At 40.9% G+C, this 25,431-nt stretch overlaps 2 protein-coding genes across 3 annotated transcripts; both read right to left on the reverse strand.

Moving 5' to 3' along the window:
* Nucleotides 1-210: 210 nt before the first annotated feature.
* On the reverse strand, nt 211-14,684 carry LOC102777864 (transmembrane protein 184B-like). Of its 2 annotated transcripts, XM_006797953.3 has the most exons (10): nt 14,209-14,684; nt 11,627-11,860; nt 7,802-7,967; nt 5,228-5,318; nt 5,045-5,120; nt 4,731-4,822; nt 4,449-4,618; nt 3,429-3,623; nt 3,084-3,110; nt 211-2,570 (listed from the first exon to the last, which is right to left on the reverse strand). In XM_006797953.3, exons 2-10 carry the CDS (start codon nt 11,858-11,860, stop codon nt 2,341-2,343), a joined length of 1,281 nt encoding a protein of 426 aa, XP_006798016.1. In that variant the 5' UTR covers nt 14,209-14,684; the 3' UTR covers nt 211-2,340. The 2 variants fall into 2 exon arrangements, with proteins under 2 accessions (XP_006798016.1, XP_006798017.1); XM_006797954.3 differs by lacking the exon at nt 3,084-3,110.
* A 121-nt stretch (nt 14,685-14,805) lies between these two features.
* On the reverse strand, nt 14,806-25,208 carry LOC102778522 (casein kinase I). Its single transcript, XM_006797956.3, has 11 exons — nt 25,001-25,208; nt 22,465-22,555; nt 22,080-22,190; nt 21,729-21,877; nt 20,723-20,951; nt 18,762-18,932; nt 18,439-18,587; nt 18,132-18,327; nt 17,865-18,004; nt 17,125-17,192; nt 14,806-17,039 (listed from the first exon to the last, which is right to left on the reverse strand). The coding sequence occupies exons 2-10, from the start codon at nt 22,538-22,540 to the stop codon at nt 17,160-17,162; spliced, it is 1,254 nt and encodes a 417-aa protein (XP_006798019.1). The 5' UTR covers nt 22,541-22,555; nt 25,001-25,208; the 3' UTR covers nt 14,806-17,039; nt 17,125-17,159.
* Between the last annotated feature and the right edge of the window lie 223 nt (nt 25,209-25,431).

Genomic DNA, 25,431 nt, shown 5'->3' on the forward strand with positions numbered 1-25,431 from the left:
CATCACCGTCTCTAGGGTTTACAGAGAATGGTCTGAGAAAGAGAGGGAGGGGGGATAACTACTAAATACCAAAAGTTGAGTAAAAAACAAAAACTGTCCAAAACATTACTTGAACCATAGTCTTTCTGTCAATGGTGTTTGCAGGGGTTCTAATATTTTGCTAATGACAATGATGGAGTCTACAAGCCTGCAAAAACTGCCAGAAATGTCTTTTTATTTTACTATTCATCTTTTATTTCTTTTTGAAACATCAACAGAAATCGATATAGCATCAAAACATGTAATATTACCAATATACAAACAAAAAAATATCATACAACAAAAAATTACAAATAAAACAGGAGTATATATGAAATGAAACCATTAAAACACAAATATATTCAAACAGAGCACTATACCAAGCAATGGCGTCCCAGTCGTCGTCATAAAGGTTTTGCAGCACTAAGTTTGACTTTATTTACAGCGTTCCTTCCATTTGGATATAGTATTTTCTGGATTAAAATACAATAAGCTTTGCAAAACTATGATCTGACAGTGTTTTGAAGAAAATGCTCAAGTATGAAACGCTCAGAACAAACACACTCAACCTTGATTTTAACTGAAGCAATGCAGGTTTAGTAGAAAGATACACAAGTGATGCGGTCACTGCGGCAGGATGGGATGTGGGTCACAGATGGAATCCAAACATTTTCACCCACCTTCTCTTGACCGAATATGATTTTCTCATTAGGACAAACTGAAAACGCACACATCACTTTAGCTGGTTTGACTCCTTTTCTCACAAAAGGTTGGGCTGTGATGTACTGTGTGTCGACCCGCAGTCACTAACTCCAGTCTGTTAAATCGATATACACTCAACATAAACAGAATCTCAGCTTTTATACAGCTGTGCTCTGCCATTCAAACATTTAGAACCACAAACCACATGCGAGTTTTATACCAGCCACTGTGTAAACGCATATTAAACATAATTGGATAAAATATGAATGCATAACTTAAACAGTTCCAGCCATCTTTTGGAAAAAGAAAACATAATGCCAACCAGAGGATTTCTGGCCAGCCCGAAGGTGTTTAGTCACTTTCCATGTCCCTGTAAATGTACTGACCACCAATTTTAAAATGCTCAATATATTCAAGTACAAATGTGATTTCAATCTGATTTAAAGCCTTGTTTTCACCAACACATCTTCGCATTCTCTATCTGTAGCGGCTAACAACGTGACTTATTTGCCGCTGCTGTCATAGTGTTGCCATTACAAATGACACCAGCAGAGGCAGGGCCGATCTGTGCAGCACGTAATGCCATTAATTATGAGATCACAATCCAGGGCGCATCACAGCTGGGCCGACTGTGCAGGAAAGTGCTGCTCCATCAGTAATCTGTAATCTGTGTGGGCGTTGTCCTTCCGTCAGTCCTCCTGCCTACGCTAAAAATCTCTCCTACAGCTGTTACCGTGCTTCTCCGCAAACAATATAGAGTCTGGCCAACAGCTGGAATGCCATTACATAATGATGACATCCACAGTAAACTCAGAAAATTTCTAGGATAACAATAAGATACACCTTCGAGCTGAAACAACATTTAGATAAAATATTTATTTGTCATTGAAGTCATATATTAAAAATAACCCCTGCAATTCAAAGGCCACTTGAAAAAAAAACAACAAACCTAAACTTTAAGACAGTGTCTTGTTATTTGGAGCAAAGGGTGCTATTTGGCAATATATAATTACAAAGAGCGAGAGCGCTAGCAGAGAGGTGAGGAGGAATATTGATATTGATTATGAATCAGTGTAAAGAGTAAAGAATAAAGAGGCCATGTGTCTCAGAAGAAGATGGCACTTATTTTCTCCAGCTCATATCTAACTTTTTTAATGCCATAGTGTCATTAGTGCAGGATTAAGATGGTATAATGCAGGCACGGTTATCTGTACGAATCCATTTTCCACGGGTGAATACAAAAATCGCATTTCTTTCAGCGATGGCCTAAAATCACAACTAAAACAACACAAATAATAGCTTGGACAGTTAAAGAATCAACCTCACTCCTCCCTCACTTTATTTGTAACATCTACATTCTTTTCATGCTCCTCATTTCCGTGCTGTAGCAATCATTTCCTTTTTCCTTAGAAAGGGCTCTGCCCTGCCTCGGTTTCATCGATCCGGCAACCATGACATAAATCTGATCTTTCACTGTTATCTAAATGTGAAATAACCAGAACCACAGCCTGAACTTCCATGTTGAGGTTGGGAAAAAAAAGATCTGATTCTTCCGTGGCTGCTAAAAACTTGAGAAGGGCTACAGGAGTAAGGGTTAGCCTCTGAGTGTGTGTTTGAGTCTCAGAACTCATCATCAGAGCTGAGTAGAAGGGTCTTTTCGTTGTCCCCGCGGGTGCTGATGTTACTGTGGCTGCGGGAGAGCGGTGGCCCTCCACTTCGCTCTAACGTGGACTGCTGGGTGTACTGCTGATAAGCTGGGGAGAAGTTATGGATGGCGTCCTGGACCATGTCTCCTGGATTCATCGTCTCCTTCAGGCTGCTGGAAATGCTCTTCATTGGGGCACAGCGACCTGGAGGTGTGATGGGAAGGTGGTAAATATTAAGAACGAGACACTGAATGGAAGCGATACATGAGCGAAAAAGGAAAGAAACTAAGTTTCCATCCCAACTGCCAGCTGGATTGTCCAAATAAACCTAAGCATTGTTGCAAAGAATATAAAATATATTAAGATAAATATTATCCCGCCATCTGGCATATTTATTATCAAGGCAAGGGTTTACGACAAGGGTAGGACCACAGACTGAACAAAGTGGGAAGGTGGAATTAGCTGACTGCAAAATAAATGAAAGAACACAAAACATCACAGCGAAATATCCCTCATTTCAAAATCTAATGGAAACATAAATATCTGTATTTTCTATACAATGCTACAAATGAAACACTGAACTGAAACACATAACACCAGCGATGGAAATGCAATATTTTTTAAACCACAATCAAAGAGAAAAAAAGACATCAAATTCCATTTTAACATAAACAACTGAGTCACATACAGACAAAACATAGCTAACATCAGACGTACCGTACTGTCCATAGATAGGAAATGAGCCTTGAGTGCCGCAGAGTGAAGGAGGAGGAAAAGGAGAGAAAGAGATAAGAAACACAAGAAGGTCAAGATGAAAATAAAAGAATAGAAAAGAGGGCAGATGAAAAGAGAACAACTCAAAAATAAACAGATTGTTGAAGATAGGAATCAAAGTAAAGAGGAAGGGACAAAGAGTGAGGTCAGATTAGCTTTGAAAGACTTCATCAAGAACCCTCTGTTAATCACATAATTACAATACTATAATACTGTTAGTTGCTCTTTGAATATTTCACTCTCTACTACAACCAGACATCAACGCACACACATAAATATGCCTCTTACCATATGAATCCAGCCTTTTGTCCATGTAGACCTTGTAAGTAAAAGCATGGCGCAAAGCAATAGCAGCAAAGAACATCTCAATGCAGATGATGAAGTTTTGGTAGCCAGCAGCAACTGTTCCTTCCCCCACAGAAAAATCAGCAGAGTTGATCTGGGGGATAGCGCCACACTTCTCCAGGATGGCCAGCAACATCCCTGAAATATACAAAGATAAGATATGAAAACATAAATCAAAACACTGCTCCATGAGAGTTCAGCAACATTTGAATCTGTGCATGGAAATGCCCAAAACTGGCACTAAAATAAACATATTTGGACCTGGCACAAAAAACCTTTTTGGTCTGTAAAGCTAACAGACAGGTTGCTTTAAACAGTAAAAACTCGTTCAATGTTAGGGCCAGAGCCACACTGATTAGTGAATACTGAGACACAAAATGAGCAGCTGTCTACTAGGGTTCTTTTCCATTAAATAAAGTCACTATGTTTGAGGTTGCAGTTCCTTATATGACATATATTATAGTTTCCTCTGTGATTAATTCTTCAAACAACCCATCAAAGAATTCTGTGCTCCAGTTTTGGTGGGTTGTTTTTAGCACAAAATAGCAGGTATCTGTGTTGGTATGAACCCTTCATGGAGTCTAACCAAGCTTGGTAGGGTTAGATGAAAAATTTGCACACCACATCATCCAAAATTGTCCATTCTGGCAAAAGCACAGCGGCAACAGCAATGATGCAAGAATCAAGGCTTCAAAATGTAAGAGAACCAGTGGCTATATCCATCTGTTATATACAGCCTAGGCTAGGGAGCCAGGGACTGAAGAGATCACCTCTCACTGGGACTGTTTCTACAGTATCTACAGTATAGTGACTAGAATGAGCAGTCTTCCTTGTTCCAACTTGCAACTCTTCAACTCTGAGTTTACATTGGTCACCTTTTCTAGGTTTCCAGTTGTGTATAACAAGCTACTTCCAAGGTGAATTAAGAGAGGATGTATAAAGTTAATTCACACACACACTTACCCTGCCAGAAGGAGAGAAAGATGACTGACTTGACCATGAAGAACTTGAGCACTGGGTTATACGGGACGAGCAGCTCACGTGTGGCAAAGTAGAAGAGGAAGAGAGCGTAGAGGGACAGACTCACAGAGATGTTGTAGATAATAGTGACATACAAGTAGCCACTAGCCACACTGGAGGAGACAGTAAAAAAAGATTATATAAATGCAAAATCAAACAGTCATTTCAACTTAAGCTAAACACTAAGATGCTGATGCTCTGGTTGACAGTGCTGTGGAAACATACTTGAAGTCTCCATCTCTGTATTTCCCAAAGGCCTGAAGGATGACAGTGATCACTGCCATCAGTGGTTTTACCACACAGAACTGGAGAGTTGCCTGCACAGAAGTGAAAGACATAACAGTTGGTGATGTGTGATACCTACAGTCATTCAAGCTTAAAATATTTGCAAGTAGATATTTTGGGTATGCTTACGGACACGTTAAATTTTTTGTAAATGGAGAAAACATGTATTAATACTTGTCCGTCACAGTGGACACCACAACACTCAAACAGAGTCAGTACAACCTAAACCTCCGCCCAAACTAAAACACTCATACCTGTTTGCAAAACCTGAGGAAGCCAATGGAGTAGGTCCTGCCCCACAGACAGCATGTTCCATACATACAGCTTGACCTAAAGTGACATACAGGTTAAAAAATACACACACACACACTTAACATGAAACAACTGAAGTAACCAATTATACGGGCAATTATACTATGAAAAGGAATCAGACTTACTCGATGGGTTTCCCTCTGATTTCGGCCATTATGGCGCTCTCTCCTCCCAGATACTCGTAACACAAACTCAGGAAGTTGTAGATGACAAAAGCTGGAAAGGATGACACAGAGAAAAGGTTACAGTTTTCCAAAGTGGCTGTCTGCATCTGGAAAACAATTGCTAGATTAAAAAAAAAAAAAAATTTTTAACTGGAGTTAAGCTGCATCAGAAAGCACAAATGAGGAACTGCGTCATCAAACTAAGGAACTGCATATCAGTGATATGACAGGAAGAGAAACCGCAACCTTCATAATCTTGCAGGATTTAGAACACCAAAAACTAAGCAAACAAGCTAAAAAAAAATACACTGAAATGACAGATATACAATGTGATCAACACACAGTGGTAGAGCTCAGGCGGTAGAGCAGCTCACCTACTAATCAGAAGGTTGGTGGTTGCTGCTCCAGTCTGCACATACTAACCCCAATTTGTTATCCATCAGAGTATAACTGTGTGTGAATGTTAGGTAGAAAACACTTACACAGGAAAGGCATAGAAAAAAAGTACTTGTGTGAATGGGTGAACGAGGCAAGTTGTAAAGCACTCTGAGTGCTCATTTAGTGCGATATAAGAATCAGTCCATCGATCACACTAGTAAAGGAATTACTATGCTTTAATAACTTGGTGTAACTCTAATAGTAATAGTTAGATTTTGCTGACTCTATTTCAGAACTGCTGAGACTGCCATTTCTAGACAGGAAGTGAAACTTATCAGTAGTCTTATGAATGACTAGCGAACACAGAACGAGCCTTTGACTGTGCATCCAGGCACAGTAATTCTTCTGTGCAGCAAAAAACACCCTGCAACAGTAAAAGCTTGTGACAGTAAAAGCTTACTGAGAGCAGTGTTGGTCAAGTTACTTGAAAAAAGTAATCAGTTACCAATTACTGATTACTTCCCCAAAAAGTAATCCCGTTACTTTACTGATTACTTATTTTCAAAAGTAATTAATTACTTAGTTACTTTTTAAAAACACGATTTACAACCTGAATAGGCGATAAAGCGATAGATCTTTCAGCCCAATTCTACTTTTTCTACATAATCCATCATACAAAATGTAATCAAATGGAAAACTCCTTTTTTAAAACTTGTTTTATTAGTCTTAATCTTTTAACTTTATGGATCAAGCAAAAATTTAATTATATGCAACATTCTCTGACTGGAAGAAATTTGTTTAATATTTAAACCTATTTTCTGCACATTCCAGCACAAAAAAAAAAATCACGGTTTTAGTAACGCAGTAACGCAGCGTTCCTACGTGAAAGTAACAGTAATCTAATTACCGTTTTTGCAATAGTAGTCCCTTACTTTACTCGTTACTTGAAAAAAGTAATCGGATTACAGTAACGCGTTACTGCCCATCTCTGACTGAGAGAGAACATTTTTTTGCCAGAAATTTTAAAAAAACAAACAAAAAAACAATTTACAGTTATATATGTAGACCATTGTGTAATTCATCATTATCTGATATCAAAAATTTAAAAACATTCTCCTGGATTTAATATCCATTATTCTTTAAAAATCTAAATATTTTTTAGAAAAATCTTAACAAAGCATATAGGGCAGTTGCATCATATTCTGTGCGGTGGTCAGTGGTTTACTTTCTATTTTGCTGAGGAGTAACACGCAATTTAAAAAAAACTGACTGGGCTGCACAGTGATCGCAGTTTTCCTGCTGGCCCAGGTGTTCGTCAGCTAATCTAAGGGTAATCCACAGACCCAGGCTCCCTGCTGCCTCAGCTTTCTTTACAGTTGAAAGCTGCTGAGCTTAAAAGTAAGCCTGTGATTGCAGCACATGGACGACAATTGGGTCCTGGGTTTTTCAGTACTGCATAATTACAGATACAGTATGTTTTAACTCTGAAACAAGAACATACGAAGAAGCTAACATTCTTTTGAATGGCTTCTCCACGTAAACCTAAGGTTTGAACAGTAGGTGGGTGGGGCTTCTGTGCCTAGATCACAATGTCATCATACAGAGCCAAGGGTACAAAAAAAAACAAAACAAAAAAAAAAACTGACATGGAGTCGTTAGAGCAGTTTGAAATCTGAGCTTCTGTCTCACTGGGGTTACGTGTACGTACACCGACATCCTAACCTAAAACTCTGTTCATGTTTATAATAAGCATCCACTACTAGTTACCAACAATATACTATAAATGACAGAAAATACCAAAAAGCACAGCGGGCCCACTTTGAATAATGGTGGGTACATCATGATTTATCTGCTTAGAAGTGAGATGCCTTCTCAAGCATTTGCTCTTTTTCCACTCAGTTGCTAGGATACCTGTCCCCCCTCCCTGCAATCCCAACAGGCCATGGAGACATGAGAACAAAGATGGCAACCTTTGTAAATGAACACACTGTAAAGGCCCTCTGTTAGTGGGCACAGCACATAAATTTTTACACCCTCACACTTACTCTCATCGTTGTGTTAAATACTGTGATGGTACATGTGGCAGCGTATATTCCTGCGTGCAACATAATAGGCTAGTGTACCATTTTATTTGACTCTGTTCCTTTGTCCACTAACCTTCATAGCAGTCTCGGACTGTGTCGAAGTACACGTAATACTCCTCGTTGGTGAAGAAAAGCAGGCTGAGCCAGGAGTCAAAGGCATAGATGGGAACTATGAAGAGGATCCTAACTATGTGCCGCTGCTCGTTTGGAGAGCTGTAGTAACGTAGGTGCATGTAGATCTGAAAAAGGAAAAGAGGTTAGAGAAACATAAGTTCATCTAAACATATAAAGTCATTTATTTAGAAATCTAAGATTAAACTGCTCCTATAAAAAGACACCATCATCTGACAAGGAGCTCCTTATGCTGGAAAAAGTTAAACGAGCAAGTAAATATTGTGCAGCACTGGCAAAGGTGTATCTACACTCACCACCCATTTGATTAGTTACTGAAGTTAGTTAGTTGCTGAAGTTCGAATTGAGCATGAGAACGAAGAAGAAATGTAAATTATGTGACTTTAAACTTAGCATGGTTGTTAAGGCCAGATGGCTGAGTATTTTACAAACTGCTGATCTATTGGGATTTTCCCACACAACCATCTGTAGGGTTTACAGAGAATGGTCTGAAAAAGAGAAAACATCCTGTGAAAATGCCCTGTTAATGTTAGAGAAGCCAAGGTATGCAGAAGAGCATCTGTGAACACACAATATGGTTGACCTTGATGAGCTAGAGCAAATTGGAAAAACAATGCTTGATCTGATGCCTTGACTTCTGATGCAACATTCAGATAGTAGGTCCACACAACATGGATGGACCTATCCTGCCTTGTATCAAAGTTTAAGGCTGGTGGTGGTGTAAAGGTATTCAGGGTTATTTTCATGACATACTTTGGACCACCAACTGCGCATCATTTAAAGGTGAAAGCCTACAGTGTATCGATCTTCTGATGACTGCTTCCAGCAGGATAACGCACCGTTATCCTGCCGTTGCAAAGCTCAAATCATCTCAAAATGGTTTCGTGAACATGATAAGATCACCGTACTGAAATGGTCGCCACAGTCACCAGATTTCAATCAAATAGAGCTCCTTTGGGATGTGGTGAAATGGAAAATTCACATCATGGATGTGGAGCTGACAAATCTGCACCAATTGTGTGATGTCATGTCAATGTCGACCAAAATCTCTGCCAAAAATCAATGCCGTGAAGAATTCAGGCAATTCTGACGGCAAAAGCAGGTCCAACCAGGTATTAGCAACGTGTACCGAACAAAATGGTCAGTAAATTGAAACCTGCTCATGAGAGCATCAACACCTATAAAAAAAGAGATAATGAAAAACCCTGTTGACATGCTATGTATGGGCTGCATGAACAACGAAGGAAAATGGTATCAGGTTTCCACCAACAACCTAATGTACCACGTAATATTTCTAATTTTTAAAACGCAAAAATACTGTATTTAAACTTGCCTATATAATGATTACATTTCCTAAACTTTAAATAAAGTTTAGTTTAAAAAAAAAATAGGACCTAAACTAAAACATGGCAAAGTCTGGCAGGGAGTGTTTTTGGGGCCTGCACATAGAGTGAGACAAAAGCTATCAGTGTCATGGAAAAGGGCGTGCTGGTACTGACCAAATAAAAGCATCAATGCAAAAATGAAATGTGACCCAATAATTGTTTTATCTTGATTTTCTTGTTTTTATAATAATTGAAGCCAAAAATTGTAACTGAAAAAAATGGGTTAGTAGTTGTCACATTAAAAAACAACAACAAAGAAACAAAAAACAACTAAAAACACAACATGAGCTCAACATGGATCAGTTTTCTCACTGCAAAACCACAGTTTAAAATGTGCTAGGTAATCAGGGTGGCCCAAAGTAATGGCTACCTCATGAAACCTGCATGTGTGCAGTCAGTATACACTTGCCAGAGTCTGATACTGGAATAGAGCGAGTTTGCAGGGTGTGTGTTGTGAGTGTGTGCTTGATGGGGGTAACTGATACTGAGCTTTTATCACTCCTTTTCAGAGAAGCAGATGGCAGGAAGGACAGGGTGGGCTGCTGTCACCAGCACCTCTGTCTGCGCCCTGTGGCTCTTTTCCACTTACACAATGTCCACACCTATCACCTTTCCTGGCCTGTAAACAGACACACCTCTGGTAAAATAACAAACATTGAAAAAGGGGGGGGAGACAACACACCAGGCCAGACAGTGCACTCACAGGCAATCGTTGCTAGGTGACCCTACTTTCAGCTCACACATCTCCTGCTCCTGTACGGTGTTATACTCAAGCCAGGGGCACCTGTTGCCAGAGCGACACAAGGCTATTCTTTAACCGAGTGTGTGAAGAGCATCGGCAAACAATGGAAGAGAAATCATTAAACTATGCCTCGAGGTACAATAGATCCCCCTTACATAAAAGGGATGTTACCTGAATGCTTCAGTGTAACATGAGGGCTGACAAACAAAGAAACCTGACAAGGTAAACTGCTCTTATTCCATGAATTGCAGTTCTCTGCAGTGCTCGCACACAGCACTCCAAAGGCTTTTAGTACTGCTGAGGTCTTGCCATACAGCCATCGTAAATTGTCCCAAGCTGGATAAATTTAAGAGGGCCGAATTAAATTCAGTCAAACTTGGAACCCTTGTGTGTTTGCGCTCAAGGTTGCCACAAACTAGAATATTCCAAGTTTTTACAGCCTGCAAGGAAAATTTATTGCATGTTGTTTGCCCATCTCTGTTTCACTGCACTTATGTAATCGTACTACTGCCAGCCACAAAGAAAACACAAAGACATGTATTCGTATTACTTGTTTCTAATGTTTAATGCTTGCAGCCATCTTAAACCTGGCTCCTAAATGGTGCTTTAAAGATTTAAATGTGGCTCGGTGACTAAAGACACTAAACTAAGACAAAACTCAGTGTCAGCAATTTAGGATGACTGTCTCCCTGCTCCCTGCAAGTCAGTGGAATTAAAGCCATAAAGAAGTAAATCTGATATCTGAGCTGTGGCAATGGAAGCTTTTTTTCGTATGACGTCTCCTGCAGCTAACACAACTGGGCATGGTAACAAACAGCAGAGTAGGTTTAGCTGTCTGTGTCAGTCCACATTTCAGCAGGAATTGTCAGTATACAGCCTAGATGCATCAAACTTGTTTGATGCATCTAGGCAACAACAAATTAGATCCACGTGGCACAATTTGGCTTGCCATGAACCTGTAAGGTTGCTGAAATCTCACCATGTGTAGGAGCCTTTAGAAAGCAGATTGTAGATGAGAATAAGTACTTATTTAACTTCTTTACAAACACAGTGTAGCCAATTCATGGGAATGGGATGTTATTTATCACCTTCACATCAAAAACAAAACAAATTTGCAGACAGAAAATTCCATAATATTTGAAAGAAGAATATTTCCTCATATGAAGCACATAAAACTACATGTGCTTGGTGTGTGAACATCCACATAAAGAGTCAACCAGCCTTTAATTAAGTCTAAATAAAACCAAACAATCATGATCATGATTCAAATTTGGGTTTTGAGTCACTTACCCAAAACACTGACATTGAGATCAATGTTTTGGGTAAGTGCTATGGGCAAAGACGGGAAAACAGATGTAACCACATTGAATGAAACCAATAACAACATGTTAGCAAAGAGTGCGCTTGAGTTTTGCCTAGTGACATATTTTGACCAAATAAAAAGCATAACCTGGTTATTCCTTTAGTGAAACCACCACATAGTCAACAGGTTCCCAAATACCCTTGGACTGTAGAAAGAACTCTCAAAACCCTGTAATTATTATTATTTAACCTCTTAGATCACAGTTTACCCTCTCACAGGTAGCTGTTAGTGGAACATTTCATTTAAACCTGCTGACCATTTAACCACTCTGCTTACCTGGTGGCATGTGATCAGAAGAGCTGTCCAAACAAAAAACCCTGATATAGTTTGGGCAGTGGAGGTCATGAGGAAAATTGGCTCATCTGGTGTTACCACTGGGGTTTTAGGCACCCATGATGTGTTGGATCCTTGTGGGGCTGTAGTGGCTGGGGACCCCAGGGTGAGGCCGCTAGGAGAGTCATTCTCCAACCTCTCTGACAGCCGCTTGACTCTCCACCAAAGCTGACTCATCTGAATGAAGAAAGGACAGTTCATCAACAAATTTGCTTCTTGTAACACACTTAATTTACCCTCGGCATTTTTAATAGCATGCATCAATCAACAGAACATCATGTTCCAGTTTGTAAAGCCTGAATAAAACACTCTTGATGTGTAAAAGCATCTCAGTGGGCTCGTGCGGCCAACGACCTAAATCTCATGCCAATATCTGCCGAAGCTGGAACGAGAAAACAGCAAAAGATAAAGAGCAGAGCAAAGTAGGACACTGCACAAAAAAGTGCAAATGACACTGCACGGCTGGCAGACGGATGAAGCCAGATCAAATGGAAGGAGTGAAAAGAGGAAGCACAAGGTAGGCGGGTGAGGAGGCACTGGTGAAAATGGGCAAAAACCACACACAACAAGACATGGAGCAGAGGGCTGAAAAAATCCCTAAATCACACAGTGACAGATCCGTAAGATCTGGTGACCCAGTTTCTCCTCTTCTTGTTCCCGGTGCTCTGCTCTGGGCAGAATGAAGTGGAGTGCAGCTAGAAATAGCACTATGAACAAGCATATCTCATGAGAGTAGTGAAACACCTTTGCACAAATTAGTCAAAAAAAAAAAAGCAGAACTAACACGATCATGCCTGTGGCTGCATGTGGTTGGTGAAAGCTGAAAGCAGTAGAAATTGAGGAAACAACTGCTCGCAAATGCACATTAGGAAAATGGATAAAGGTGTTCTGAAGTTTCTATTCCACAAGACTAATGGAACAGCCTCAGAATCTTGGGGGCTGGAGGGTATCCAGGCTGTGCATCCTGAACAGGCCCATCACATGGCCAGACACACCCATGCTCTCATTCACACCTATAACCGATTTAGGCACAGAGGGAGCACACAAACTCCCCACAGCTGCCTGACTACACCACTTCTGCAGCTCATAATGACATAATTATGAGCTGCAGAAGTGGCATTCATCTCATAATTACACAGGACTGATGAGGACAAGTGAAAACTAGACAGGCGACTGGCCAAACCGGCACTCACAACATCACACACATCGAGACAGATGCTCTGCTACACTCCCCCGCCCCCAATCATCAAATTACATCTCCCTGCAACCGTCATCTCTCCACCTACGTCAATGTCTTGGCACAGATTTTCAGGAAGGCAATAATCTAATAGTTTGCAGTGAAAACTAATTTCACAATTACTTTCAAAGCCTCCTGAAACACCAGCTAAATATAGGGTGATTGCACAGTGTTGTCATGGATGACTCATGCCACTTTGCCAAAGCCTAAATCAGCTTGTGGCAATGCAGCAACTGGGAATGAGCCAGTGTGTGTCTCTTTCACTCTCTCGCTTTCACACACACACATACCCCAGAATATGTTTTAGTTGAAAACAAAACAAAACAAAAAAAAACAGAAATAAATTTAGAACCCTACAGACAATTCAGTCTAAATGATTTGCCTGTTTTTAATACCACCACAAAGACACAAGTAGAATATTGTTATTAGTATTATTATTATTGATTTTAGTTGTACTAGTAAATATTATTATGTGAGTAATTAAAGAAGCTGACAGGTCCATATTTCAGTGTGATCAGGATCACGCTGAATTAACAGCTGAATTTCTATGTCCAAAATGATAATGTTATGTTTGGTTTTGCCATGTTTTGGTAAGTCAATAGTTAGAAAATGAGTTTATTTATAGTCAATGTAAATTAGTTTAAACATGCCATGTTAAAATAAACACATACAAATTATCTGCATATCATCCATATTAAAGTCTGTGCTCACTGCTGTGCATACGCAATGGAGATGATCAGCACCTTGCACTTACAATAACACCTCGCTGGTTCCCAGTGGGCCACAGACAAGACAGAAAGGCAGATCATCAGTCCTGCTGACTGCACCCGGGGAAAGATTTCAAAACATGCATTGTACTTCGACATCAATCGAATTGGCAGTCTTTGTGACAAGAATTAAGACTTCAGGCCAGGAAAGCTGTCTGAAACATACTGTAACACACCAGGGCACCGAGGCTGTGTTCAGCCAGATGAAGTGAACACAACAGGACTCAGCAGTGGTTACAAGTCATTTTTATAGTGTTAAGAGCAGATTTAAAAAAAAATACACAAAGGACGAGAAGTCAAGCTTCCCAGCTTTCAACCTTCGTATCAGTGCACACCGCCGTGCTATACATGCAATATCAGACAGGTGAAAAATTCAGGCGGGATAACAGTTAGCACACAAATGCTGATTTATGACAAGGTGTTCGAGCCATTCCGTTATGAGTATTAGGAAAGACACAATAAAAGCGGAAAATTACAGCCGCTGATCGGCGCTCCTGACTCCGTGCTGCCGCTTTGCTTACCTCCTCTGCAGTTGTTTGATGTGCGCCGATTTGAATCCAGGCATCAACTTAGCTCATCGTCTCGAATCCAATCTCGAGCCTTTCGGGAGTATAAAAAGTTACCGAGCCAAGCTATTACATTCAAACGAGGGAAATTCGCGTATGTAATCACTGCATCTTTCTTTCAATTCCGGAAACTGGCTTCTTCTGCGGGAAGAGTCGACAGCTGAGCTTTAATGACGCCGACCTCAGCTGCTAACCAGTGTTAGCAAGCCCTTTTCTAGCCTAACACAAACTTAGCAGTTACTTCTTCCAGTAGAGACAAACCAAAGACTTATAACACGGTTTTAGAAAGCTTTACATAAAACACGACGCTGAGGTGTAAACTGAGAAAATAACTGGTATTAGCTTGCCATTTCCAATCCAATGCTAATGGGCTACTAACACCGTTATTTCACCCACATCAGCAGCAGCAGCAGTTCTCTGTATCAACAGCAGCAACTCCGCTCAGCGCATGCGCAGTCACGCCTTTGTCGTTCTCCGTGCTTGGCCATTGAACATAATGCAACTTTATATCCACACCCAGCACCCGCTAACAAAATGATGAAAAGTCAGAAATTGTGAGCAACGTTATTAATTTTTATTACTTCATAAAATATACACAAATACTGTAAATAAAGAGTGTTTAAGAACTGTACATGATATCAGTACACAATACATAAAGTGAAATCCCCCCCAAATAGGCTCATTCTCCATACCATCCCCAACCCAACAGTTACAATGCCACTGGGTCATGGTGGCCTGTACAAAGGTAATTACACACAGTACACTGCTATTTACAAATCCCTGCAAATTGCATCAGTTAAGCTTTCTTCTTAATGACATCGTCAAGGTTTCTGGAGGTTTAAAAAATAAAAATAAAAAAAAAAATCCAAAAGGTGACATCACACTATTGGCAATTTATTTTTGCAGGATACTGAAAGCCCTAAGTATTGAATAACGATGAAGGTGGACAGGCTTTGAACAACTGAGAAACAAAGGCATTCAAAAAACATAGAAGGTACATCCAATAAATTACAGGATGATGAGTGACAGTTTAACATAAATACAGTTATTTAAAAAAAAAAACTGCATAAAAACTAAGACAAAGGGAATTTATTATTCTTTGCAGGGATTCACTGTATCACGCTTCCTTTCACACATACACAAAATGTTGGATGACCCAGCTGGCACAGCAACAGTAATCCATCCCACAATTTAGCATTTTAAATACCCAAACTCCAAATGCCTATTTCTGTTGTTAGTTTCCATTTTTCTACTTTACACTTTAAAACAAAAATGACCACATTTGGCTTTACATTGAAATAAAAAAATATTTACAGTGGAGTAAACAAACTTGGGTGTGGGAAAAAAAAAAAAAAGTATAGTTATAGTATATTACTGGATGCCCCCCCTCCCAAACCGCACCCTGAAATGTGATCCCAAATGTTGAAAGAGCCTGCCCAGTACCCCCTATTACCTTCAATAATAAAAGAATAAAAAAAGGTAATGTTAAGAACTATCATAAAAATTGCAGCCACTTTTTGTTAGCCAAAGTGGGCAGCTGTGGTCTCTGGTCGAATATAATCGGTTTGCTGAAAATTTCCTGAGGAGCTTCCCTCAAGACTTCAGAGTTCTGTCTTTGCGTCATCTACCGTCATTCTTTACCATTTCCACTAACATTTTTTTTTAAAAAAAAAAAAAGAAAAAAAAGATTCAAAACAGGCAAGTAAGGGGTGGCGAAGACTTCCATGGCTACGTTTTGAGGGGCAGCAAGTAATCACAAAAGGGATGAAGGACAAGCAATCACCAAATGCTACTTCACCAGAAACATTACAGCAGCTAAAAACATCACTTACTATTCCTTTTTCAAAGTTACTCTTCATTTTGCCTTCTATCACCTGACCTACATGTCTCCATTTATTTATATTTAAGAGGTTATTAAAAACAAACAGTAAAGGGGACCCATTATGCTTCATTTTCTTCCATAGTCTGTATGTAGTTTCCCAGTATAAGTAATCCATGAGCTAAATGTTTTGGCTTCAGACTGCTCTGAATCCCCAATTTCAGACAGTTTCTCTCTAGTCTTGGCTCTTTGTGATGTCATAGAGAGGGGATATCCTAATGAAGTTGTTATGTTTGGGAGAAACAGAAAAGTTGACTTAGAGGGGGAAGCCGTTCCAGGAAGAGATGAGTAAAGAGGCTGCAAGACCCAGTGTAAGACAAACATGGATTATTATAAACTGTGAATCATGCAAAGCTACTTCTATTAGTAGGCTCAAAGAATTCAAATATGGAGCAGGAAACGAGCATAAGAGGCCCCCTTTAAGAACAGGAAAGTACTCCAATGTCATTAAGAAAATCAAAAGATGTTTTTGCTGTGTCTAAATTGAAAAATACATTTTTGGGGGGAAAATAATGTCAGCTTATAATCAACCTTTGATTAAACACATGCATGTCCCGGATACTCTTCTGCTCCTTTGATGCCAACAGTTCTTCACATTTTTCAGAATGCTGAGGGAATGTTTTGAGGAAGAGGAGGGCAGGTATGAGCAACTGTCAAGGTGCAGCTTTGTCATTTGTATTGTGGTAGTGATGATCCAAGGTTCAGTAAAGAGGGTTCATGGAGAAGGAAGGAAGAAGCAGGAAAAAAAAAAAAAAAAAATTGCTGGATACCATCGTGTATTTTCCTGGATCCTGAAAGAGTTACTGTCCTTTTCCAAAGACCCATGTGTCCATTTGCAATCATCTTTTCTTAGAACAAAGTAAGAATGAAGGAAAATAAACTGTAGCAACAACTATACCTTGAAGCCCTGAAACAAGAGCAAATATTTAAATTAAACAAGCGATTAAAAAAACTAAACAAAACAAAAAAACAAAAACCACGCTAGACCTCACCTGTCAGTTTTACTTGCATGCAGAGCTGGAAAATTCTATTTTCCCATGTGCTCAAATGGCACGCTGACCTGCAGAGGACAGTACAGATTCAAGATAAAGAGTCAGCAATTACATCTCTCTTTCTCTCTCTCTCTCTCTCTCTCTCTCACACACACACACTCACACTAAAGCAGGACAAAATTATACCACAACGAATCATGTCCTAACCCCATTAGATACAGTTCAAACAACAACACTGATAACTTTGCAAGCTAATTACATTGTTAATGCTTTCACATTTTTTTTTTAAATCTCGTTCTCTCCTTGCTGTTCTTCTTCGTTAGTATTGAGTGCAGTCTTGGCAGACAGAATAGGCGATACTACACCATAGCGTCCTGTAGTGTATTGCAGTTACAAAAACATATATGCGGGCGAATCGTTGCAGCCCTACATACCATGTATTAATTTATCCTCTCCCAATTACATCAGTCATCTATCTGCCTGTCCTACCCCCAAAGTCTAACCTTCTGTCACCCTATGATGCCAGAGCTAAGCCTAAAAGAAGAAATCTTTAACGGAACGGAACTAAAATGGCTAATTACAGACTGTGGATGAACACAGATGTGGCAAAAAGTCCCAGTATAAGAATCAAACAAAGCTACTTTAGCAGGGTTCAAGAATAAAAATGTAGAGGTAAAAAACAAATGATTATCATCACCAGCCTTGTGGGTTACCTGATCAACCCCAGAGCCTTTTCTCACCTGTGACGTAGAAATTCTCGATTGGTCGTGGCGGGCTGTGAGGTCAGAGGATGATACGTTGGCAGGAGCACCACGGTGGAGCCGCATGCTCACCTTCCTCTCTCGCTCTGCACGAGAAATTGCACGTGGTGACGTGTTACCTAAAACACAATAAAAACGCCTAGATTAGATAAAAATATTCAAGAAAAAAGAAAAATACTCTGGTGCCCTGTCTTATTCTGTTTCCTCTTTTTTTTCTCGTAATGCAGCAGTTAGCTGAAAACTCACCAGACTGCTGGACCCGAGAGGCAGGGTTAGAAATGGCTTGCTCAGGGCCGTTCCTGACTCTGTTGGGAGCTCCAGGATTTGGACCTGGAGGGAGGCCTCGCGATGCAGACCCCCTGGGGACTCCTCCGATCCGCTCATCTCTCTCATCCGCAGTCCTCCTCTCCCTATCCCCATCCTCAGCTGTCCGACTGGCACCCTTTTAGATGAGATAAGCCATCTTAAGCCTAACTACTGACAGGTAGCCGTATTATAATGTGGTGAAAATACAAATCAAAGCTCAAGTTAGAAACTGTAGATATAAACTTACAAATTTGAGCATGTTCCAGTCAAAGACATAATCGTAAGAGAAGCCCTGTCGGTGGAACAGATTCCTGAAGAGCTGTCGAAGGTAGGAGTAGTCTGGTTTGTCATCAAAACGGAGTGAGCGGCAAAAGTTCAGGTATGTGGAGAACTCCGCTGTAAGAGGGTAAATAAAAATAATGAGAGTAGAACAGAAAGTTCACTGTAGCTGTAAACTTTGTGCGATTAGATCATTGTTAGCATTCAATTTCATACTGAGAAAATACAACATCTTAAAATAATTTCAGAGGTATGTGTAATATGCAGAGGCGCCCTGTGAGCCTCACTTACATGGGTATCCTTTGCAAAGAACTTCAATGGGTGTGGACATTTTCTTCTCGCTGATCCGTTCATATTTCTGTCTCTTTGTGGCAGCCTTGAGGCCCTGCCACGGGAGTGACCCCAGGTTGAAGTACATGAGGACGTAGCCAAGAGACTCCAGGTCATCACGTCTGGACTGCTCTGTAGACAGAACGCATGAGAGAGAGGGGGAAAGATCATTAGTCATCATAACAATCATTAAAAAAAAAAAGTGCCCTGTAAATTTGTTTAAAGAGCATCAGAATGAAATTACAAAGCAACGTGAACCCACCCCCCCACCCCCCATCCCCACAATCCCAGATAACTCTTCCTTCTTTACAGCCTGTATATATATCAGATACAGTGATGATAAAACGATGCCGCAGCGAAGAGGCACATCCTAAATTAAATGGCTGAATAAGAGGGACTTTTCACTAAACAGAAAACAGAGCTAGAGTCAGTAAATTTCAACACAGAAGAAATATTTAGCACAAGGAAGAACTTCAAACACCATAAATTTTTTTGGGTGCTTTAACTCAATCATGTTACGATTTGGTGAAAGGCAAAAGATTATAGTAATTTGTAAGATTCCAGGTATTCCACAAATCCAGGTAAGTGCTAGAGGGTTTAAAAAGAGATGAGTGCCATAGAGTGGCTCTAAAGAATCACATTTAAAGTAATGTTTAGATGAAATCTCTACATCTGCTGTGGAGCTGATGAGATTTCTTTGAGTCACAAGTCTAAGGCTACTGAGATCACATCTTCATTAACACAGTCACAGCAGTTCAATGAAATGTAAAGCTTATGACACAGAGAGTGCATTTGCTGTCAGCTCCACTGTGGAGCCTGCCCACCTGCCTGCTGTGGTCAGATGGAGGCAGTGTACACACACACACACACACACACACACACACACACACACACACACACACACACACACACACACACACACACACACACACACACACACACACACACACACACACACACACACACACACACAAACAAAAACAGTCTGTGGGCCACTCTTGCTCATGTTGTTGTTGGTTCGTTAGCCGGCCACGGAGAAGAGCGTTCATTCGGTAGTCGCATACATCCTCTGCTTTAAGCGACACGCAGTTAGGATCTTGGAGTGGTGCATGGCAGCACATCTCACATGGGTGAGAACCTCTCTCCCCTCTGTCTGACCAACAAGTGTACGCAGATGAATATATTTACAAGGATAAACCCCGTTTTAAGGTATATTGTCTCCATTGGTCATGATCACACAGTTATTTCTATTTGCCCTCCATTAGGGTACGGGGAGCTGTTGAACAATAGGTATTGCCACTCAGACGATAGCACCAGATAGCTGAATAGCATAAGAGGAGAAGTTGTTAAACTGCAAACAAAGACTTTGTTGAAAACTTTGCAATGAACACTCTCCAAAGTCTCAAGTTTTCAAACTATTGCACAGCTCCTTCTGTGTATCTATGCATCTCTGAGCTTCTGTACTTGAGTATCATTAAAATAGCAGTGAAAATCAACAGGATCATACTACAGCGGCTGCAGTGCAACATGCCAGGTTACAAAACTCGAGAGGTGCACGACCACAAACATTGTGGGGCCACAGCGAGCATAAGAACAACATTACAGAGAGACTGTATCAGTTTAAATCACTTGACTGATTATTTTACAAGGAAAGATCTGGTGCATCAGAAAATCTCTAAAGTTGAACTAACATATGGCACCTTAATACAGTTCTTTCTGCTTAAGGGAAGCTCTCTCTACTATATCAGTAAGAAACATTAATCACAATACAGAGCTGTAAGATAAATGCTTCAGATTATGTCTAAATAACTTAATAACAGCAGTACTCTGCAAAATTTAACACCATGGTTTCATATCCAACACACCAAAGCCTTCATTAAAATGCAGGCAAATTAGGCTCAGGTGTCTCCTCCAAGTCTTACCGATCCCAAGATGTGTGTTGATGGAGGCGTAGCGCGCTGTGCCCGTCAGGTTCTTGTTCTCCCGGTAAGGAATGTGCTGGTGTGTGCGGGCATCACGGTACTTCTTGGCCAGCCCAAAGTCAATGATGTACACCAAGTTGCCTTTCTTGCCGAGTCCCATCAGGAAGTTGTCAGGCTTTACATCTCGATGGATGAAGTTCTTGGAATGGATGTACTCAATGCGACTTATCTGGAGAGGAAAGGTGGGAGAGTGGTGAAACAATGTTAGCAGCACAAAAAGCCTCTAGGTAAAAACAAAGGTTACAATGGGACATGACAGGTCATCTTATATTTTACATCCCATGAGTTCAGCACTGCCCCTGTGGCATTTTCCAACTTAGAAAAACAGTTATTGTCACATGACCATTTCTTTTCTGAGTATATACTATCAAAACACTATATAAACATGCAAAAACAAAGAGTTCTGGAATCCAAAAATGTCACAATTTGTGTATGACTGTTTCTGAATGTGTCATAACAACCAGCATGAGACTGCAAGTCACCTTCCGGCTGTCCTTTACACTTCTTGACTTCCTGCCCAGCATATGCAATTAATATCTATTAACTGAAGCTACTGGTGTAAATGATCTCCACAACAGACTGAGCGTCACCACTTCCTGTAGAGTTTGTTTTTTGTTTTTTTTGCTTTTTTAAAATCCCTGCAACCAGCAATGAAAGCTATGTACACAAAATGTGTTCTCATCCCATCTAAAAAGCCAGCCATACCCTTAGTGCCCTCAATACATCTTGGCTTTCTCATTCCATTGATATGAAAATAAGGCAAAATGTGCCTGAGGATGTATAAAGAGAAGCTTCATCTGGAACAAAAGGTGAGATCAGCTGTGCTTGAGAGAGCCACCAATGAAATCGAACATCTAGGCCAGCACAGTCTACAAAAAGGCCAATATTACAAAACACACAAATCACAAAATTATCCCTGACTTTAACTGAGAGGTTCGTAGCATACCATCTGGTCAGCCAAAAGCAGGACAGTCTTTAGGCTGAATTTGCGGGAGCAAAAATTGAAGAGGTCCTCCAGACTAGGGCCGAGCAGCTCCATCACCATCACGTTGTAGTCTCCCTCTGCGCCACACCACTTTATAGATGGAATGCCCACTAGTGAAGACACACATCAAATCAGAACAAAGCCCCCGAATCGTGGCACACACACTGCTGGTTGGACATTTATCGTCATCTTCACTTTACACATTTAGCAGATTTCATAGGATTTGCATCTCCTATGCCGTCTTGGCCAATAAATTCAAGAAGGAATGTGTTGAAAAATCTTGACAAGCATGTCCAAGCTCTAATTTCTTACCTCCTCCTTGCATCATCTTGTAGAACTTGCTTTCAATGTGCAGCTGTGGGTGTTTGGTCTTCACACATTCCAGCTTGATGGCTACCTCCTCACCAGTGGCGATGTTGGCACCTGAAGAGACACGTGCAGAAATACCCACAGCAGTCAAGACAATTGCACCTTTACATGTACGAGGACCAAAGACGAATGAGCATAAAGGAAAATCTGAGTTCAGTGCCTGGATAAAGGAGGGGGAAAAAAAAAAAAAGAGAGAGAATGGTACAGTTTGAAAAGACAGGCTCTCCACACACTAATGTGGAAAGAACCTCACCGGGCAGAAAGCTGGGTAAAGCGTTTAAGAACTGAAGAAAAAAAAAGAAAAAAGAAAGTGGATGCTTCAACTTACCGAGGTAAATGTCTCCAAAAGAACCACTCCCTATCTTTCGCCCGAGCCGGTACTTGTTCCCAACTCTCAGCTCCATGCTGCCAACTTGTCACTGTCACAGTGGGAAAACGCAGATATTAAAAATAAAGCAACAAACATACAAACCGAGCATCATCGCTCCTCTTTCACCACTTCAGCTATAACCATGACCATTTCCTGAACTTTCCTCTAAGGGCAGAAAGAGGGAATTTATCCTCGAGGGTCAGTCAACTGCTCACATGATGTGTACCAATCCCTCAGCACTCAAGTGTTCACATGTTTTTGAGACAGAATGTGGCCCAAACAGGGCCAGTTGTTTAGCAAACAGCTGTCTGGTGCCCAGAAATACAAGATCAGATTTGTAGGGCAGCTAGGGGTGAGAGAGAGGCAGCTGCAATGAGATCAGCAAAAACATGGAAGGGAGGAGAAAGAAAAACAGGGAAAAAAAACAGAGAGGTCATGCACAAATGCCAGTTTCCACTTGGAAGTGGAGTGAACCAGAATCAACGGACTTGGCACACACGAGGAAATGAAACAGCTTTTTTTGGGGGGTTTGTGTGCGTGTGTGTCGAGCTGATTTGCACGTGATGCCGGAGCAGGATCATCACTTATTTAGTGCTCGCTCCACCACGCCACATTGTGCAGCCATTGCAAAAGCAAGACTAAGCTCTCTGCCGCTCTGCGCTGGCACTGCCAAGCGAGTGAAGGCATGAGCAGCCAGGGAGCACTGACTGGCTTTATCTATGTCAAACTCCACAAAGCGCTGCACAGACTTTATCAGCATGGACATTTCTACTGTCGCCACCCTTTAACACTACTCCAACAAAACGTCATATTACGGTGACGCTTGTTTATAAAATGCTGTCGCTTTTGAGTTTTAACCCTCAACTTTCCAACCGAACGTTTGCAAAGCACAGAACGCCCTGCATCTTCTTCACAATCCCTGTGTTGCATCTGCCAACTCAAGAACCATTATAAAATCCCAACTTTAAATGACTCCACATATTAGTTTTGCTGGAACGCAGACACAAGCTCTAAAAAACACCCAGGAATCACCATCATGGATCAGCGGAACCTTGCTTTTCATCAGCAGCAACTGCATCACAAAGGCCGTATGATCCTGATGAACTCTACCTGATGAGGACAGCCTGCTAGGAGATGTGATAGAGGCAGATGGATCTGGGTCATTAAAGAGTGAGAGTTCATGTCTCATGTGCTGCAGCCAGGTCTCCCAATTTAGGGAGGAACACTAACACAAGGTTACACCTAAAGGGTACAACGAAAGTGCCAATGGTTAATTACTTCATATAGGAACAGTGGCACAAGACGCTAAATACAAGACTCTACCCATATTATTTGAGATATTTTCTCATGAGATACTAAAAGACTAAGACAGACTTTAGTACAGCAAATGCAGTTATTGCAGTAACGTGAAGAGTCTGTGATTTGAGGTTTCAAAGGTGCCTTGTGTGAAGTGAAGCAAGTGGAATTAGCCTGTCACACTGCACTGGAAAAACACCATGTGCTATTACGGTAGTAATCGTCTACACGAGAGTGGATTGGTTAAGATGGTACAGTACACATCTGCTGGATGGGGGGAGTCTTAGTGGTGACTGCTGAGACAGGATGTCCTGAGGATGTTGTACACTGTGGTTGAAAAATCACACACACAGACAATATATCACTAAAATGACCTCAATCTGAAGTTAAATTATCGTGCGTTTTCCAGACATGTAATCGTTTAGATGGATGTTTAAAAAAGTGCTATACTTGGAAATTATTATCGCTCTTTTAAAACAAACAAGTACTGTAACAGAGAGCCAAAAGATTTCACAATCACACGAAGAAAAGAACAGAGCTAACGTTATGCCTCTCGCACACGGACAGCTGTCACTACTACACAAACAACTCGCGTGTTACAGACTCCACGCTGAATGCGTGTGTTAATATCGCCTAAAGTTGCAACACAAATGTATGTTGTTGTTGTTTTTTTATAACGGCAACGCTACATTTCTCTTTCCTGTTTGCAATTTGACAAGTAGCAAGCCAGTGGCGAATAGGCAAGAGCAACAAATCTGCCGTAGTTTCAGTTACGGTTTTTTTTTTTTAATTGCTAAGATTTACTGAGTATTTACTGAGTGTTTATTGAGTGTTTCTGTATAATTTGAGGACGTTTCGAGTAACGTTAGTGAAAAACATCAGCGCTAGGCTGCAACATTAGTTAAGAGTTAGCTGCTAAGAGTAAGCTAGGATAAATACGTTAACGGAACCGTGATACGCGTAGCCCCGTTAATACTGTAAAAAAAATAGAATAAAGAAAGCTAATAATATTTAATATTATACTTCGTCACATTTTATATTATAACCGCACCCATGTATGTCACTGGACAAGCCTGTGCAGATCCCTACTACGCGCCCCCTCCCCCTCTCTTGGAAGCCGTGAATAGGAGCGTCTGATTCGGCCGAATCTGGCCCCTTTTCCCCCTTGGTTTCTCCGGTTCCCTGACCCAGCACTCACCCGATATTAGGTTCGTCCGAGAGCTGGGTTGGTGGAGGTTCTGATCCGATGGTTGTCAGTCGGACAAGAGCCCGGGTAGTGGAGGATGGAAGCGGATTCTGGTGGCTCTCATACCCCCAGCTCTTAGCTCAGTCGTCGACTGCACTCCCTGTTAATAGTCCCTGAGATGCTCCGGCAGTACGACGGCCGTTCTCCGCTCGAGTCTGTCTCCCCCTCTCGTTACTTAACGACGTGCGTGTTCACAGCGCAATGATGTCATTCCCTGAATGTCAGTGCACTGCCATTAAAGGAAAACGCCACATATAACGACTCCTATATCTGCAAATTTACCATTCACGAATAACTATCCAATACCATTATTACTGTCATTCGTTTTTAGTGTAAATAGTCAAGTGTGTGCATACTCCTGCATTAATAATGAGATAATTATG

The sequence above is a fragment of the Neolamprologus brichardi genome, chromosome 4, assembly GCF_056152115.1.
Source record: "Neolamprologus brichardi isolate AB-2024 chromosome 4, ASM5615211v1, whole genome shotgun sequence".
NCBI classification, from domain to species: domain Eukaryota; kingdom Metazoa; phylum Chordata; class Actinopteri; order Cichliformes; family Cichlidae; genus Neolamprologus; species Neolamprologus brichardi.